The sequence below is a fragment of the Mobula hypostoma genome, chromosome 29, assembly GCF_963921235.1.
Source record: "Mobula hypostoma chromosome 29, sMobHyp1.1, whole genome shotgun sequence".
In the NCBI taxonomy this organism is placed as follows: Eukaryota; Metazoa; Chordata; class Chondrichthyes; order Myliobatiformes; family Myliobatidae; genus Mobula; species Mobula hypostoma.
Window position 1 is genome coordinate 3,867,711 of NC_086125.1, and position 19,576 is coordinate 3,887,286.

The following is a 19,576-nucleotide window of genomic DNA, read 5'->3' on the forward strand; positions in this document are numbered from 1 at the left end:
CCATCCGATTCCCAAATGGACATTGAACCCATGAACACTATGTCACTTCTATTCCTGTTTTTGCACTATTTTAAATTTAACTACATGTTAAATTTAACAAGTAGTTAAATTAAAAATAGTGCAAAACTATATACATGTATATACAAATGTTTGTACTTACTGTAATTGATTTACTTATTATTTCTCCTATATTATCATGTACTGCATTGTACTGCTGCTGCTAAGTTAACAAATTTGACGACACACGCCAGTGATAATAAAACCTGATTCTGATTAATGCCTGCAATTTACATTAAAAACCAAAGGCACCTCATTTAAATCAATCCCTGGTCTAATCACATAATTCTCTAGCACTTGAATTCCCAACAGAATTGTTCATTTGTTCTGTGTTGTGTCGTATGATGAGGGCAATCGTGGTTATTCTTCTACAGAAGTAGTTTGCCATTGCGGCCTTCTAGGCAGTGTTTTTACAAGACAGGTGACCCCCAACCATTATTAATACTCTTCAGAATTGTCTGCCTGGTGTTAGTGGTTGTATAACCAGGACTTGCAATATGCACTGTCTGCTCAAACGACCATCCACCACTTGCTCCAGTGGCTTCACGTGAACCTGATCTGGGGAGCCGAGCAGGTGCAATGTCTTGCCCAAGGGTGACCTGCGGGCTAGCAGGGGGAGGAGCCCCTGATACAACCTTCGGTAGAGACGTATCTCCAACCCAACAGGTTACATTTGAAAAAGCACGGCTGCATAGGTTGCGAGGCGCCTGGGATGTCCTGAGGTGGCTGTCACCTTGGTTTTACGCCGGGTGGTGATGCTGTGTCTCACCAACAGGATGAGGAGGAGAACCTGAATGACGTTGGGTACGATGACATAGGCGGGTGCCGCAAACAGCTGGCTCAGATCAAGGAGATGGTCGAACTGCCCCTTCGACATCCAGCCCTCTTCAAAGCTATCGGGGTCAAGGTAGGTGCCGCAAGTGTGGGGTGCTAGAGTTCATCCCACCAGGCTTAACACCTATAAAATCGTGTTTAGGAGCTGTACTTGTTAACTAAACCCTCTTTCTCAGAGGGAATGTTGCCTGTGTCTGATGCACTCTTTGAACACAGCATGGAAACAGGCCAAAGCAACACACACAAAATACAGGCAAAGCTCAGCAGATCAGGCAGCACATGAGTAAACAGTCGACGTTTCGGGCTGTGACCCTTCACGATTGAGAAGGAAGGGGGAAGATGACAGAATAAAAGGATGTCGGGGGGGTGGGTGCGGAGGAAAGGCTAGCTGGAAAGTGATAGGTGAAGCCAGGTCAGGGGCTGGAGAAGAAAGATTCTGATAGGCGAGGAGCATGGACCAGAGGAAAAAGCGAAGGAGGAAGGGACCCGGGGAGTGAGAAGAAGTAATAGGTCAGAGTGGGGAATAGAGGAAGTTGGGGGGGGGTGGGGAAGGAAATTTGTTCAATGGAAGGAGAAATAGTCCTTTTGTCTAAAATTCCAATGTCACCTGGTCCCATTTGCCGGTGTCTCCCTGACCCTTCCCTATCTGTGTACCTGTCCAAGCCTGATCCATATACAGACCACCCTCCAAGTGAAGAAGTTGCCCCTCAGATCCTTATTAAACATCCCCCCTTTCAACTTAAGCATATAGCCTCTAGTTTCTGGCTCCTTTAGTGACGATGGCAAGGGATTCCTGATCATTGCATTGAGTGTCTGCATTCAGGCCTCTGTACCTCCTTCCTGATGGTAGCAATGAGACCAGGGCTTGACCTGGGTGATGGGGGTCCTTCGTGATGACCACCACCTTTTGAGACATCATTCCTTGATAATGTCCTGGATACTGCGGAGGCAGGTGCCCACGATGGAACTAAATGAGTTTAGCTCACTTCGAACCTGTCCAACAGCCACCACATCTCCCCCCACCCCTCATACCAGACAGTGATGCAACTAGTTAGCATGCTCTCCACAGTACCACATTGCCAGACTGAAGAATTACTGCCGTTCTTGAACCAAATGGCACAACCTTAATTATTACCTGATTATAGAAACACAGTGCCCATTGGATCACTAAATTTTGCACTAAAATCGGCTGTTTTTGTCCTAATTGTGTTCTTTTTTGTAAAGGTAGTACAGGTATATAATTTGTTTGTCCCTGTGACTGCCGATTATATGATGCGAAGCAAACATTGGAAATACAGAATAATGCACACAAGATGCTGGAGGAACTCTGCAGGTCAGGCAACACTGTTGGAGAGAAATAGGGTCGATGTTTCAGGCTGAAACTTTTCATCCTTCCATGTAGAATCTTGGCCTGAAACATCAACTCTTTATTCCTCTCCGTAGATGCAGCCTGACCTGCTGAGGTCCACCAGCAGTTTGTCTGTGTGTCGTGTGTTGCTATATGCCTGCGATGCTACAGCAAGTAGTTTCCTCTTCACCTGTGTGTACTGTACTTGTGTAAGTGACTATAAACTCAACTTTGGCATCCCAAAGGACAGATATAACCCACAATCGATTAATAAGGGTGTCAAAGGTTATGAGGAGAAGGCAGGGGAATGCAGTTGAGGGGGAAGTTAAATCAGACAAGATAGATTAATGGAACAGACTTGGGCATTGGGATAGAAATAAGCCGCAGCATAAATCTTCAAGTCCCTTACCCAGTGGCTGACTTTGCCCAGGCTATTGTCTGTGGGACCTTGAGGGAACAGAGCAGCCCAGTGACAGAGTGGAACAAAGTATTTCAAGCAGGAGGTCTGGGATTGTCACTGTGAGGAAGGTCACATTCAGAGTGAGATGGGGACCAGACAATTCACTAACAACTCAAGTTGTCACTTTGACAACTCACCGAATTCTCATAGTCACCAAAGCCAGGATAAGTGAGAGCACAGAAAGCAATTCCACAGAACGGGAAGAAGTCCACTCATAGGGAGGAACTGTAAAGAAAGAGGAGAGAGGTAGAGTTAAGGCACAGAGTGAAATTCAGAGAAAGAGGGAATTCAGAAATTGGGAAGGAAATCGAGTGGGCAAACTGACAACAAGGAACAAGAACCACATTGTCAACACTTCAAGCAACCTGAATTTAATGTTCATGTGAAATTCTTCCCACTCCAGTCCAAGGCTGTGAGGGAACCCCTGGGTGATGATTGTCCTCATATCCTGGATGTAGTCTGGCACCAGTTCAGGTCCTGAAGTCTTTATGTTGCCAGGAATGATCCTGGGAATGAAAGGTTTATTGTATGAGGAGTGTTTGTTGTCTCCAAACCTGTTCCCTGTACTCACTGGAGTTTGAAAGTATGTGAGGAATCTCGTTGAAGTCTGTTGAATATTGAAAGGCCTGCATAGTGTAGTTACAATATATAGAGTATATTTCCTATAGTGGGAGTGTCTAGGACTTCTAGGCACAGCTTCAGAATAGAAGAACGCTACTTTGGAATAGAATTGAGGAGGAATTTCTTTAGCTGCTGAATCTATAGAATTCATTACTACAGACGGCTATGGAAGCCAAGTCATTGGATATATTCAAAGTGGAGATTGATAGCTTCTTGATCAGGAAGGGTGACAAAGGTTAAGTGGAGAAGGCAGGAGAATGGGGTTGAGAAGAAAATAAAGGAAAATAAGTCAACCATGATCAAAATGCAGAGCAGACCTGATGGGCCAAATGGCCTAATTCTGCTGCTATGTCTTATAGTCTTACTGGTGGTTTCTATCCTCTGGGGTTTTGCTGGAGGCAAACCCAGTACAACAGAGAAAACATAGGGTTGAATGGTTTCCTGTGGCCTTGCTTGTATGGCTGTGGTACTGGTAGTGGGTTGGAGGAGTGGATAGAGGGTGGATAGATGTAAATACCAATGGGGGTGTTCTGTCACCTTTGTATATCTGGGAGACAGAGAGTCATGTGAACCAATGTCAATGCACCCCCATAAGCTCTCAATGCATTGCTCCAATCTGTTCACAGCCACCAAGGGGAATCCTGCTCTATGGCCCTCCAGGAACCGGGAAGACACTTGTCGCTCGAGCTGTAGCCAATGAAACTGGAGCTTTCTTCTTCCTCATCAATGGTGAGACATAAATCTGCTTGGAGAAGCCATTCACTTTGACATTGAACCCTCCTACACGGATTCCTGTATTGGTCTCCATATTGGTTCCATAGTTGGATTCCTGGTTGACCTGTCTTCCAGGAGATCTGGTCCACAGGTCATATCTGTAGGCTTTTCTTTAAGGGCATTTATTTTCTTGATATGGGAGCCAACATTTATTGCTCCTTGCAAACAGCCCGTAATCTTTCTGGGATGTGTCAGAGGGCATTGACATGTCAAAATGTTGTTGTGTGTATGGAATAACTTAAAGCTCAGACAATTAAGATGGTGGGTTTACATCTCGAAACTACTCTAGCAAATCAGGTGACTTTTACAAGATACCCAGTGATTCCATTGACTTAAATAAATTAACTTAATTCCATTTAATTAATTCCATATTTATTTAATTATTCAAACTTAGATTTGCCAGCCGCTGTGATGGGATTTGAACTTGCGACTCTTAACGATCTGAGCCTCTGCATAGTTGGCCAATTACCTAACCATGATTTCACAAAGATAGCTCAGTGAGCAACTTTCTCACTTCGTTTGGAATCACGCTCCAGGAGCTTAAACGTCTATCCCAGGGTGACAGTGCATGTTTTTGATGTCCTATTGGAGAAGTCAGCTCTTAGCCGATGTGCCAACGTGAGCCTGTGTTTTCTTCTTAACAGGATCCCACGGTGCTGTGAGTTTTCCCCAGTTTCCAGCTCAATATTTATCCCTCACTGTGCAGAGTCACGAAGAGAGACAGCTCAGAAACAGATCGCTCAGTCTGTGCTAGCCATCAACCATCCATTTTTACACTAATCCTCCATTAATAGCATTTATGGCTTTCCCCAATTTCTACCACACACCGAGTGGTCAATTAACCTACAAACCTTTGGGATGTAGTAGGAAACCGCAGCAACTGGGGGGAAACCACGCAGGCACAGTGAAAATGTGCAAAATCCACGCAGTGCCCAAGGTCAGGCTCGAACCAGCCCACCCCTGAGCTGGGAGACAGTGGCACATTCTGACGGGCTGCTGTGCTGCCTGCTGGATTGCGAAAAATGACCTCAATTCGTACAGTAACTGATAATCACAGCCACCTTGGCAGAACAGAACTGTATCTGCTGGTAATCCAGCAGTCACTTTACTGAGTTGCTGTTGGTGTTGTAAGGAGGGGTAAGGTCTGACACTCCTGAAACAATCTAACAAATCATGTCAGTCAATCAAGGACGTAACTTGGTCAGGAGTGGGGTCACATCCAGTGAAACTTCATGATTCGGGCCATTGCGTTCAAGGGAATGGAAAACTCTGGTTAGACCACACTTGGAGCACTGTATTCTGGTTTTGGCTGCCTCATTCTAGAAAGGACATAGAAGCTTTAGATAGGGTGAAGAGGTGGTTTACCAGGATGCTGCCTGGATTGGAGAGCATACCTTATGCGGATAGCTTGGGCTTTTCTCTTTGGAGTGAAAAGAGGATGAAATGTGACTTGATAGAGGCATGAAAGATGATAAGAGGCACAGACAGAATGGACAGCAAAGCCTTTTTCCTCAGGTGGAAATGGCTAATATGAGAGGGCATAATTTTAAAGTAATTGGAGGTAAGTACAGGGGCATGTCAGAGATAATATTTTCTTTTACACAGAGAGTAGTGGTTTCATACGATGTGCTACCGGATAGGCACATGGATGAAAGAAAAATCGAGGGTTATGTGGAGGGAAGAGTTAGATTAATCTTAGAGTAAGTTAAAAGGACAGCACAACATCGTGGCACTGTCTGTGCTGTAGAGTTCTGTTGAACAAATTCAAGATGAAACTGGCCGACTCTATGCCTTGATGTTACTGTGACTTTGTGGAATTTCTTGTGCAGGTCCAGAGATCATGAGCAAACTGGCTGGGGAGTCCGAGAGTAACCTGAGGAAGGCCTTTGAGGAAGCTGAGAAGAATGCACCGGCTATCATCTTCATCGATGAACTGGACGCTATTGCTCCAAAGAGAGAGAAGGTGTTGTTGCCTGTCACAAACCCACTCTTTTCTCAGTGCCAGGAGCATAGGGAGAGTGTGACCGAGGGAGTGTGACCATAGGGAGAGTGTGACCGAGGGAGTGTGACCATAGGGAGAGTGTGACCATAGGGAGAGTGTGACCGAGGGAGTATGACCATAGGGAGAGTGTGACCATAGGGAGAGTGTGACCGAGGGAGTATGACCATAGGGAGAGTGTGACCATAGGGAGTGTGTGACCGAGGGAGTATGACCATAGGGAGAGTGTGACCATAGGGAGTGTGTGACCGAGGGAGTATGACCATAGGGAGAGTGTGACCGAGGGAGTGTGACCATAGGGAGAGTGTGACCGAGGGAGTGTGACCATAGGGAGAGTGTGACCATAGGGAGAGTGTGACCGAGGGAGTGTGACCATAGGGAGAGTGTGACCGAGGGAGTGTGACCATAGGGAGAGTGTGACCATAGGGAGAGTGTGACCGAGGGAGTGTGACCATAGGGAGAGTGTGACCGAGGGAGTGTGACCATAGGGAGAGTGTGACCATAGGGAGAGTGTGACCGAGGGAGTGTGACCATAGGGAGAGTGTGACCGAGGGAGTGTGACCATAGGGAGAGTGTGACCAAGTTGTGGGTAGACCTGGAGTGGTTGCACACTGAACAGTAAATACTGGAAAGACATTGCGGGTCAGGCAGCATCTGTGGAAGGAGAGACGTTAACACTTCAGGTCTGAGTCATTTCATTGGATAAAGCCATAATGTTCAAATCAAAATCGAAATCAAATTCAAGTTTAATTACTGTTCAACCACACATGAATATAGCCGAATGAAACAGCATTCCTCTTGGGCCAAGATACAAAACATACAGTGAGCAACACAGCACATTCAAGAAAGCTCACATGCAATTACACCAAAAAATATACAGTGCCTATAAAAATTATCCACCCCCCCCAGAAGTTTTCACGTTTTATTGTTTTACGACAGTGAATTACAGTGGATTTAATTTAGCGTTTTTTACACTGAGCAGCAGACACTCTGACACTCAAAACTGTATATAGCCCCAAGTCCCTGATCCACATGTCCCTGAAATTGATGATGCAGGTCCCGGCAGTCCGCAGGCAAACACAAGCGGTCAGTCCAGCTTGTCCTTCCATCGATCGAACAGTGGAGGGCAGCCCCGCCCTGACGGGCGAGGCCAATCCCTTACTGAGAACGGATGCCCTGCTACTCCTTCCACAGATGCAGGCTGACCTGCTGAGTGTTTCCAGTACTGTACGATTTTATTTCAGATATACAGCATCTGCATTTTTTTGCTTGCTAAATGGACTGTTTTCCGCATTTTAAGTGATAAGGGTCATATTTTCTTGGGAACGTATTTACAGTTTGATTAAGGCCTCTGGACACCTTGCTTCATTACAAGGTTCTAAGAAGCAGTGAGGTGAGATTAAACAGAAGGGTGTAGCTTTCAGAACCAGAACCAGAAACAGGTTTAATATCACTGGTACATGTTGACAAATTTGATGTCTTTGCAGCAGCAGTACAATGCAGTACATAATAATAGAGAAAATAAAAAAATAGTGAGGTACTGTTTATGGGTTCAATATCCATTCAGAAATCGGGTGGCAGAGGGGAAGAAGGTGTTCCCGGATCATTGAGTGTGTGCCTTCAAGCCTGGATCCCGGATCATTGAGTGTGTGCCTTCAAGCCTGGATCCCGGATCATTGAGTGTGTACCTCTTCCTGATGGTAACAATGGCTGATGGCTCTGTTAAGAAAAGCAAACACTGAACGTGCCTGATGAGGACTTTAAAGTTAAGAAAGGAGTTGTTTAGGGGAGACCAAGAAGATATTTACACTTGTGAGAAAAGCCAGTGATCAATACAGAAAGTCGACATTTCAGCAACACTCACAAAATGCTGGAAAATGCCATTTTCTCAATTCCTCCATCTCCACCGCATCTGCTCTCAGGATAAGGCTATTAATTCCAAAAGGAAGGAGATGTCCTCCTTCTTCAAAGAAAAGTGCTTCCTTTCCTCTACCATCAACCACTGCCCTCAACTGCATCTCTTTGTTTGGAGCACATCTACCCTCAGCCCATCCTCCCACCACCCCACCAGGGATAGGGTTCCACTTGTCCTCACCTACCACACCACCAGGTTCTGTGTTCAGCACATAATTCTCTGTAACTTCCGCCATCTGCAATGGGATCCCGCCACCAAGCATATCTTTCCCTCCCTGCCCCGCACTTCCAGTTTTCCGCAGGGATCGCTCCCTATGCAACTCCCTTGTCCACCTGTTCCTCCCCACTGATGTCCCTCCTGACATTTATCCTTGCAAGCAGAACAAGTGCTGCATCTGCCCCTACAACTCCTTCCTCACTACCATTCAGGGTCCCAAACAGGCCTTCCATGTGAGCTGACACTTCACCTGTGAGTCTGTTTGGGGTCATATACTTTGTTCGGTGCTCCCGGTGTGGCCTCTTGTGAGACCCAACATCAACTGAGAGACCACTTTTCTAATCATCTGAAATCCGTTTGCCTGAAAAAGTGGGATCTCCCAGTGGGCACCCATTTTATTTCCACTTCCCATTCCCATTCCGAATGTCCATCCATGGCCTCCTCCACTGCCGTGATGAGACCACACTCAGGTTGGAGCAACACCTTATATTCTGTATAGGTAGCCTTCAACCTGATGCCACAAACATTGATTTCTTGAATTTCTGGTAATGCCCTTCTCCCCCCCCCACCCCCCACATCAACATTCCCCATTCCCATTTCTCTCTCTCATCTCCTTACCTGCCCAACATCTCCCTCTGGTTCTCCTCCGTCTTTTCTTTCTTGCATGACCTTCTGTCCTCTCCTGTCAAATTTCCCCTTCTCCAGCCCTGTATCGCCTTCACCAATCAACTTCCCAGCTCTTTATTTCATCTCTTCCCCTTCCTGGTTTCACCTATCACCTCATGTTTCTTCCTCCCCTCATCCCCACCACTACGCACCACTTTCTAACTCTGACTCCCCATCTTTTTTTCTCTAGTCCTGATGAAGGGTCTCAGTCTGAAATGTCAACTGTACTCTTCCCCATAGATCACACAAAATAATCTGCAGATGCTGGGATCAAAGCAACACTCACAACACGCTGGAGGAACTCAGCAGGGCGGGCAGCATCCGTGGAAACGATCGGTCGACGATTGGGGCCAGAACCCTTCGTCAGGACTGAAGAGGGAAGGGGCAGAGACCCTATAAAGAAGGTGGGGGGAGGGTGGGAAGGAGAAGGCTGGTAGATTCCAGGTGAAAAACCAGTAAGGGGAAAGATAAAGGGGTGGGGAAGGGAGGCAGGGAGGTTATAGGCAGGAAAGGTGAAGAAAGAATAGGGGAAAACACAATGGGTAGTAGAAGGAGGTGGAACCATGAGGGAGGTGATAGGCAGCTGGGGGAGGGGGCAGAGTGAAATGGGGATAGAGGAAGGGAGGGGGAGGGAATTACCGGAAGTTGGTGAATTCTATGTTCATCTTCCCCATAGATGCTACCTGGCCTGCTGAGTTCCTTCAGCATTTCGCCTGTGTTGCTTTAGATATTCAATGACTGGTTTAATTAGTTCAGCACACCATTATGGGCCTGTTTGCCTGCTGTTTTCTGAAAAGCAGGAGTGTGTTTGATGGAAATTGGGTGAAGGAAAGGCATGAGGAAGGAGTGATGATAGGGTTAGATACAACATAGGGGATGGTTGCTCCATGTGGAGCACTAACGCTAGCAAGTAACACTTAGAATGAATGTCGTGTTGTGTGCTGTAATTCTACGTAACTTATGACCGAAAGAATAGGAATGTGGATTTGAGATGAAGGTAAATTAGGATTATATTGAATGGTGGACAGTTTGAAGAGCCAAACGATCTGTTCCTGTTTCTGGTCTGATGTCTCATTGTCTGGGCTGACTCGGGCGGGGTTCAACACGCACCCCTCAGCGGCGAGTGCTCAGGGTGACCTTCCTGATCCCCTATCCCCAGAAACAGCCTGACCAGATCTTCCAGACAACACTGTTTAAGCACTGGAGATTTGATATTCAGAGATATTTAAAAATTCCTCAAATATTCCCCAAATATATTAAAATATAGACAAGCAAAGTTAATGTACTTAGAAAAAATTTTAAAAACATTATAATTATGTAAATTAATTTAAAAGCAGTGTATGACTAATTCAATTCCATTCAGAGTCACACGAGTCTGCAGATGCTGGAATCCGGAACAAAAAACAAATGTGGGATGAGCATCATCTGTGGAGGCAGAGGGATGACTGAGGTTTGGGGCCAGACTGAGAGTGCGGAGGGCAGATGGACGGTATCAAGAGGAGGGGCAGGGACCGGCAGTGGATGGGGTGCCAGCAGCTGAGGAAGTGGGTGACAGGCAGATAGCGCCGGGTGGGTTGAGGGAGGTGTGGAGTTGGGAGGCAGTGTCTGGTGGTTGGACACCGATAAGGGGAGAAGAGAAAAGAAAATGGGAGCTAAAGGAACTTTGCTCAGTTGTTCTAAAAAAAAAACTTGGGATCTATGGGCCGGGAGCCCCTACTCTGCAAGTTGAGAAACCCATTGGATTCTAGGCACAGCCCACCAAAGGAGCAGAGCGATCGACATCCGGGGTTTACACAATGAATCCTGGATTTATTTATCCAGAAATGACAATTCCCACTGTTCCATTTGGGATTGCCGGATACAGCAGGGGCCAGCTCCAGGGATACACTGAATACTCTTCCTAATATCTATCTATCTATCTCTATGTCTCTCATTCTCTCTCTCATACTTTCTTTTTCACACTCTTTCTTATTCTCTCTCACAGTCACTCCCACTCTCTCATATTCTCTCTTTCTCTCTCCCACTCTCTCGTTCTCTCTTTCTCATATTCTCTTTCTCTCTCTCCCTCTCTCATGTTCTTTCTCCCTCCCTCATGTTTTCTCGTTCTCTCTCCCACTTCCTCATGGTCTCTCCCCCTCTCTCTCTCCCTCACTCCCCCCACTGTGCAGACCCACGGGGAGGTGGAACGTCGGATTGTCTCCCAGCTCCTGACACTGATGGACGGACTGAAGCAGCGAACTCACGTCATCGTCATAGCTGCCACCAACCGGCCGAACAGCATTGACCCGGCACTCCGGAGATTCGGTGGGTTTCAGGTCAGCTCCAGTCTGCCCCGTGGCAGGCCACTGTCGCCGTTTCTAGACCATTAGATACAGCAGCAGAATTAGCCCATTTTTGCCCATTTAGTGTGCTCTGCCATTCAATCATGGCTGTTCTAAATGCCATTCTCCTGCCTTCTCCCCATAACTCTTAACCTCATTACCAACCAAGGACCTATCGATCTTTGCCTTAACTGCATCCAAAGACGTGGCCTCCACTGGCCTCTGTGGCAAAAGGTTCTACAGATTCACCACCGTCTGACTGAAGAAATTTCTCTTCATCCTAGTTTAATTCTGAGGCTGTGCCCTCAGATACTAGACACTCCTACCAGTGGAAACATTCTCTCCACATGCACTCTATTCAGATCTTTCTGTATTTGGTAGGTTTCAATGTGATTCTCCCCTCACATTTTTAGAGTCATATAATACAAAGAAAAGCCTTTGGCCCACGTTCCACACTGACCGTCAAATACCCACTTATGCTGTTAGTTGTCCGTTGTGTCCAAAGATGGCAGGAGACCCGTGTGGGAGAGTTGTTAAGGTGGAAAAGCCGTCGCACTGGGGCAGTTCCACTCTCTCAACCCCGGAAATCCAGGCCCTGTGGTCATCGCGATTGGGGTCTTCCTTGATTGCAGGGGATGAGCATGACTTCTTTGATGCCTCGGCTTCAATGTCCTTCGCTCTGCACAAAGCTTTGCAGAGCTGTCTTCCTGGCCGTTGATCTCGCCCACCCAGTCCGCCGGAGATGACTTTGCATGCTGGCACAGGTATGTCCCTGTTTCACTGGGGTATGAGGCTTTCTGGTTTACCTCACCTGTTAAGTGGTGTTCCGGGGTGTGGCCGCTGTCACAGGCAAGCAGCTTCTTGGAGCCAGAGGTGAGAGCTGAGTGTCCTGTCAATGGTGAGTGAGTGGCCCCCAGAATGGACATGACAAGCCCCTTCACCAGAGATGCTACCCCCCCCACCAGACACCAATCGCACCCCGTTTATACTAAGTCAGAAGGAAACTGTGTAGATGCTAGAAATCTAAAATATAAATAGAAAATACAGGAGATATTCATTCCCAGTTTTGACGAAGCATCTTCACTCTGACATGTCTGTTCCTCTCTGCACAGATGCCCCCTGACCTGCTGAGTATTTCCGCTTGATTTTACCTATCCATGCTAATCCCATTTCCCTGCACAAAGCACAGTCCAGATGAAGAGTCTCAATCTGACATGTTGGCTGTCTATTTCCCTCCACAGATGCTGCCTGATCCATTGAGTTCTTCCACCATCTGTTTCACTCCATTTTCCAGCCTCTGACACCTCTACGTACCTCACCCGACTGTGCCTTGGTGATTAAGTGCTTCGTTAGATACTTCTTCAAAGTGTGGGAGTCTCAGGCAGTGTACTCCAGATCCCAACACCACCCCTCACCCCAGATCTTCTCTAACCCTCTCACCAAACTTGTGCCCTCTAGTTTTAGATTCCTCGTTTTCAGGGTAAAGTGTCCTACCGTCTACCCCATCTTCACTGTTCGTAATTTGTGGATGGGAAAGGTTCAGACAGGATGATAGTTACCAAATGCGGTTATGGACTATATAACATAGAACAGTACAGCACAGTACAGGCTCTTCAGCACAAGATGTTGAACGGACCTTTTAACCTAAAAGCTGCCACATAGCAACTAATTTCATGACATGTGGGTGATATTAAACATGATTCCGATTCAGGGATCAATCTAACCCTTCCCTCCTACATAGCCGTCCATTTGTCCTATCATCCATATACCTAACAGTGCCGTGTAAAGTCTTCAACTCCCACCCTAAGACTTTTGCCTAGTACTGTATCTAAGAGTTTCTGAACTGCCCAGAATGTAGCTCCTCTGTCGTTAGATGGGAATCTGACTGACATGGATTAGTTAGGTTGGAGGGCCTGTTTCACTGCTCTGTGAGTCTATGTGGAGATCCACCTGAAAACCTCTTAAGACCCACAGCTGAACCTGGCTTTACAGTGGGCACCTCTGTCCATGCCAGCCAACTCACATTTTGTCCACCCCACACCCACCTCCGAGGGTGACCCCTGTAGCCTTTTGCTGTCTGTCTCGACAGGTCGCTTCGATCGCGAGATCGACATCGGAATCCCGGATTCCATCGGCAGGCTTGAGATCTTACAAATTCACACCAAGAACATGAAGCTGGCGGATGACGTGGACCTTGAGAAGGTGGGGAAGGGGGGAGGGGGACCTCCTTGGGGTGGGAGAACGGGGACTGCGATTGGTTGCAGAACGCATCCACATAACTAATTTTAACAAGTTAAGAACTCAAAGTCATCGATTGCCGTCAGAAACTGAAGATACATTTCCTCAATTTGCTGGCACCAACACAGGGATTTTTATGCTGATAAATGTGAGGTGCTACATTTTGCTAGGACTAATCAAAATAGGACATACATGGTAAATGGTAGGACATTGAAGAATGCAGTAGAACAGAGGGATCTAGGACTAATGGCGCATAGTTCCCTGAAGGTGGAATCTCATGTGGATAGGGTGGTGAAGAAAGCTTTTGGTATGCTGGCCTTTATAAATCAGATCATTGAGTGTAGGAGTTGGGATGTAATGTTGAAATTGTACAGGGCATTGGTGAGGCCAAATTTGGAGTATTGTGTACAGTTCTGGTCACCAAATTATAGGAAAGATGTCAACAAAATAGAGAGAGTACAGAGAAGATTTACTAGAATGTTACCTGGGTTTCATCACCTGAGTTACAGAGAAAGGTTGAACAAGTTGGGTCTTTATTCTTTGGAGCGCAGAAGGTTGAGGGGGGACTTGATAGAGGTATTTAAAATTATGAGGGGGATAGATAGAGTTGACATGGATAGGCTTTTTCCATTGAGAGTAGGGGAGATTCAAACAAGAGGACATGAGTTGAGAGTTAAAGGGCAAAAGTTTAGGGGTAACATGAGGGGGAACTTCTTTACTCAGAGAGTGGTAGCTGTGTGGAACGAGCTTCCAGCAGAAGTGGTTGAGGCAGGTTCGATGTTGTCATTAAAGTTAAATTGGACAGCTATATGGACAGTAAATGAATGGAGGGTTATGGGCTGAGTGCAGGTCGTTGAGACTAGGTGAGAGTAAGCATTCGGCATGGACTAGAAGGGCCGAGATGGCCTGTTTCTGTGCTGTAATTGTAATATGGACAGGAGTAGAGATGAGGTGTTTCAGCTGTTTGGGATTTCTCTACCTTCCAAAATGATGGGGACTGATCAGCCAACTTCTCCCCATGTCCCTCGGTCTTTAAGAAATTTATCCAGCTCCTACTTTAATTTTTTAAAGTTCAAAATAAACTTGTTATCAAAGTATACATATGTTACCATATACTATCCTGAGATCCATTTTTGTATTCACAGCAGACAAAAAAAATTACACCTCATCTCAGTTCCAAACCTTATCGACCCACCTTGATGAACCCCTCAGAATCTCGAATTCCTGACAAAGTGGCCACATTTCTCTAAATTTTATGGGGTCAGACCAAAAGACTACGAGCAGAATTAGGCCATTCGGCCCTTTGAGTCTGCTCCACCATTCCATCATGGCTGATTTATTATCCCTCTCAACCCCGTTCTCCTGCCTTCTCCCATAACCTTTACAAATCAAGAACCAATCAACCACCTCTTTAACTACAGGCCCTTCTGACTCGATCTGTTGTCGTGTCAACCCCTCTTCCCTGGAACCAACCTGATTCATCCAGGCTGTTGTGAGATTAGACCCAGGTGACTCAATCTACCTTCCTCCTACATGGCAGCCCAGGAAACAGGCTTTGCTTGATTTGATTCCCTTCTGCAGATTGCGCACGACACCCATGGGCACGTGGGCGCGGACTTGGCCGCACTGTGCTCCGAGGCCGCTCTGCAGGCCATCCGGAAGAAGATGAGCATCATTGACCTGGAGGACGAGACGATTGACGCAGACGTCCTGAACTCGATGGCAGTGACGATGGACGACTTCCAGGTGAGGCCTTCCCAGTCCCCCAGACCAGCCTGCTTTCCAACCAACATCTTCCAGTTAAGTGGCATCATTAAAAACATTCCAGCCTGCTTCACAGGAGGAAATTGAATACAAATTGACTTGAAGGGTGGTCCGAATTTCAGGCTGAGAGCTTGAATTAGGACAATTGTGGTGCTGAGCTGGAGTGTTGGCCTAGATCTTTGTGCTGATAGAACAGGGAACAGTACAACCCAGGAGCAGGTCATTTGGCCCACAACCTTGTTCCGAACTAATCAAATGGCTAACTAAACTGAACACTCCTGTGTACTCTATGTCCAGATCTGTGTGCACTCTGCATATTAATGTGTTTACCTAAGAGCCTTTTAAACTGTGGCTCCCTGGGTTCCCTCCGAGTGCTCTCGTGTCCTCCCATGTTCCAAAGACACAGGGGTTAGTAGATTCATTGCTCACACAGGCGTAATTGTGCTCGTTGGGCCAGAACAGCGTGTGTCTCGAAAGGAAATTAATGCCTCCGTGGTATCGGCCTGCACAACCCCTGGCAGCACACTCTGGACATCTGGCACTGAGTGTTTAAAAAAAAATAAAACATCTTATTCAGCACATCTCCTCTGAACTTAACCCCCCCCCCCCACACACGCCCCCATCTTAAATGCATGCAAGTGGGACTTGAGCCCAGAATGCTTTGACTCGGACAGAAGAGTTTGGGCCTGAAACCCCGACTGTTTAATCCCCACCCCCATAGAGGTCTGACTTGCTGAGTTCCTCCAGGCTCTTGTGCAGATTTCCAGCACCTGCAGAATCTCTTGTGTTTACGAGAATGTATTTGCCCACTGAGTTATGGCTGATGTGGGATTAGGAGTGAAACTAGGAGGGATCTCGGTGGGCTGAATGGCCTAATGCTGCTCCTATGTCTTGTGGTCTTAAATTGAAAGAGAAGATTTAGGTGGGCAGAGTGAGGCTTACAAATTGGTAATAATAAGGACAAGAGATTCTGCAGATACTGGAAATTTTGGGTAACACACACAGAATGCTGAAGGAACTCAGCAGGTCAGGCAGCATCTTCGAAGGGAAATAAACAATTGACATTTTGAGCTGAGACCCCTCATCAGGACTTAAGAAAGGTCTCGGCCTGAAACGTTGACATTTTGTTCCCCCTCCGTAAATGCTGGCTGACCTGTTAAGTTCCTCCAGCATTTTGTGCGTGTGTGTCATAGACTGGTGCTTGGTTTAATTAATGCTTCCTGTCCTGTTTCCCTGTGTATTCCAGTGGGCACTGGGCCAGAGTAACCCCTCAGCTCTGCGGGAGACAGTGGTGGAGGTGCCGACTGTCACCTGGGACGACATTGGAGGCTTGGATGAGGTGAAACGGGAGCTCCAGGAGCTTGTGCAGGTGGGTGACAGGAAGACAGGAAGTGACAGGAAGTACTTCCCTCATCCGGGGAGGGAAGGCACGGTCGGTGGCAGAATGGTAGCGTAGCGGTCAGTGCAAGGTTTTACAGCGCTGGCTGTAAGATCAGGGTTCAATTCCCACCAATGTCTGTAAGGGTTTGTACATTCTCCTCAGTGACCGTGTGGGTTTCCTCCAAGTGCTCTGGTTTCCTCCCACATTCCAAAGACTGATGGTCTGGATTAGTGAGTAGTAGCCACGCTATTTTGGTGCCAGAAGCATGGCAATATTTGCGGGCTGCCCCCAGCACAATCCTGGCTGATTAGATTTGGTGCAAACGATACATTTCATTTTATATTTCGACGTACATGTGACAAAAGAAGCTAACCTTTCACAGCTAGAAAGAGCTTGCACGTTGGAATGGCCTCCAGGGGCCAACGAGTACTAAATCCACAAGAACCCAAGGGGAGATGAGAGGAATGCCTTTTTTTAATCAGAGTGAGGCACAATGATATGTTAATATTTGCTTGTTGGACGGTGAGGAACAGGGGTTTCCAGAACCAATGGCACTGGTATTGGTTTATTAATGTCACGTACTGAGACAGAGTGAAAAGCTTGTCCTGTGTACTGTTCATTCAGATCAGATCATTACGCAGTGCTTTGAGGTAGGACAAGGGAAAACAATAACGATACAGAACAAAGTATAAAAGCTATAGAGACAATGCAGAGCAGGTACACGATGAAGTGTCAGATCACAGTGAGGCAGATGATGCAGTGAAGTCTGTCAGATTGTACTGTGATGTCCTGAACTGCATCCACAACTCTCTGCAGCTCCTCGCGGTCCAGTCACGCGCAGAGCAGCCGCCACTCCGGGCTGCGGTGCTTCCATACAGAATGCGTTCCCTTGTGCATCGATAAAAGGATATGCTGAATGTCAATGGGATAACTCCCAAACAGGAGGATCCAGCCTAAGCTGAATGGGGATAGCACTAAAATCCGACGATCTAAACCCAACTCAAGGACTTGGGATCTTTTCTCACCTCCCACCATCAGGACAAAACAATCAGAAGCAGGGAGTAAGCCACTCGGTCCCTCTGGTCTATACAATCCCAACCTTGCCCTCAACGTGACCCTCCCTTGCTTTCCCATACCTTTGTAGTGTAAATGTCAAACAGTAAGGAAGGATTACAGCACAGAAACAGGTTCTTTGGCCCCTCTAGTCTATGTCAGCCTGGCCTTCTACCTAGTCCCAACAACCTGCACTAGGACTGCAGACTTCCATACCTGACAGGGTATTGGCTGAAACCAGAACCAGAGGTCAAAGGTCTAGGGTGAAAGGTAAATCTGAGGAGGAACTTCTTCACTCAGAGGGTGGTGTGAGTGTGGAACGAGTTGCCAGCAGAAGCGATAGATACAGGTTCAGTTGTAGCTTCTAACAGAGGCTTCAATAGGTACATGGGTGGGAAGGGTTTAGAGGAATCAGAGCAGATAGGTTGGACTCGGCGGAAGTTGAGGTCAGCATGGACTAGGTGAGCTGAAGGCTGCTTCAGTACTCTCTAACTCTACGATTAACTTCCTGCATTTGTCTCCATCCAGTACCCAGTGGAGTACCCAGACAAGTTCCTGAAGTTTGGCATGACCCCGTCCCGTGGTGTTTTATTCTACGGTCCTCCCGGCTGTGGAAAGACCCTGCTGGCCAAGGCCATAGCCTCTGAATGTCAGGCTAACTTCGTCTCCATCAAAGGACCGGAGCTGCTCACCATGTGGTTTGGAGAGTCAGAAGCCAATGTACGGGACGTCTTTGACAAGGTACGAAGTTTCCTTAATTGCTTTGGAGGAATTTGGCAGCTTTGTGTGGATAAACATGAGGTTTCTATTTTGCTGGATAAAACGAGGAGGCATTTATTATCCGACAGGTGATAGATTGTGAAAAGGGGAGGAGCAATGGGGTCTTGTTACCCGGTATAACAGTTGCTAAAGGTAAGCCTCCAGGTACAAAAGGCTTATTTTTGCTGGCTTTTGCAGTAAGAGGATTCAAATAGAGAAACAGAGGTGTCTTGTAGTAAGTGTAAAGGATATTGGTGAGGCCACATTTGGAACATTGTGTTCAGTTTACGTTATCGGAAAGGTGCCATCAAGCTGGAAAGAATGCAAAGGAGATTCACCAGGATGGTCCCGGGACTCGAGAGATTGAGCTATAGGGAGAAGTTTAGCAGGTTGGGATTTTTTATTTCGTTGGGGGGTAGGAGAATGAGGGAAAATGTTATTGAGGTAGTCAGTTTAAAGTAATGAGGGTCAAGGAGAGGGTGAATGAGTACAGTTTTTTTCCCAGGAGTGAGAATGAGTATAGTCCTTTTCCCGGGATTGGGAATTTAAATATGAGAAGGTATAAATTTAAGCTGAGAAGGGAGAGATTTAATGGGAGACTGAGGGGCAAAGTTTTCACCCAGAGGGTGGTCAGTACATGGAATGAGCTGCCAGGAGAACTGAAGTGATTGTGGCAGGTACATTAACAAGTTTTAAAAGGAAGTTGGACAACTACATGGATAAGAAAGGCTGATGTCGGAAACAAGACTAGCTTAGATGAGATTTTGGTCAGCATGGACCAGATGGGCTGAAGGGCCATTTTCCCCGCTCCCTAATTACACAGGGTCTTGATAAGATTGGATTGGGCCAATTAAGTGAATATATACTAGAAATAAGAAGAGATGTCACTGAAATCTAGTGATTTTTAACAGAACCTAATAAATTAGATGCAGAAAGGATGTTCCCGATATCCTGGAAGTCCATATCACAGTCTAAGGATAGGATGTAGGCCATTTAAGAGGAGAGATTTCATCTAATAGAGACGAGACTATAGAATTCTTTCTAGCAAAGTGCACTGAAGCCAGATCATTAAATAATCAAGAAAGAGTTAGATATTGGTTGGGTTACAAAGGTCAAGGTCTATGTGGGAAAAACAAGAACAGAAGACTGAATTTGAATGATCAGCCACAT

The 19,576-nt window shown here is 46.6% G+C and overlaps 1 protein-coding gene across 3 annotated transcripts in view; it reads left to right on the forward strand.

The window, feature by feature from the left end:
* Positions 1-19,576, forward strand: part of LOC134339448 (transitional endoplasmic reticulum ATPase-like) — an 83,079-nt gene that overhangs the window by 53,078 nt on the left and 10,425 nt on the right. For all 3 annotated transcript variants that reach the window (XM_063035967.1, XM_063035969.1, XM_063035968.1), the window contains exons 6-13: positions 833-964; positions 3,947-4,049; positions 5,924-6,057; positions 11,059-11,194; positions 13,301-13,413; positions 15,031-15,195; positions 16,460-16,582; positions 18,176-18,388. In XM_063035967.1, coding sequence (XP_062892037.1) covers positions 833-964; positions 3,947-4,049; positions 5,924-6,057; positions 11,059-11,194; positions 13,301-13,413; positions 15,031-15,195; positions 16,460-16,582; positions 18,176-18,388 — 1,119 coding nt within the window. The remainder of the gene's footprint in view (positions 1-832; positions 965-3,946; positions 4,050-5,923; positions 6,058-11,058; positions 11,195-13,300; positions 13,414-15,030; positions 15,196-16,459; positions 16,583-18,175; positions 18,389-19,576) is intronic.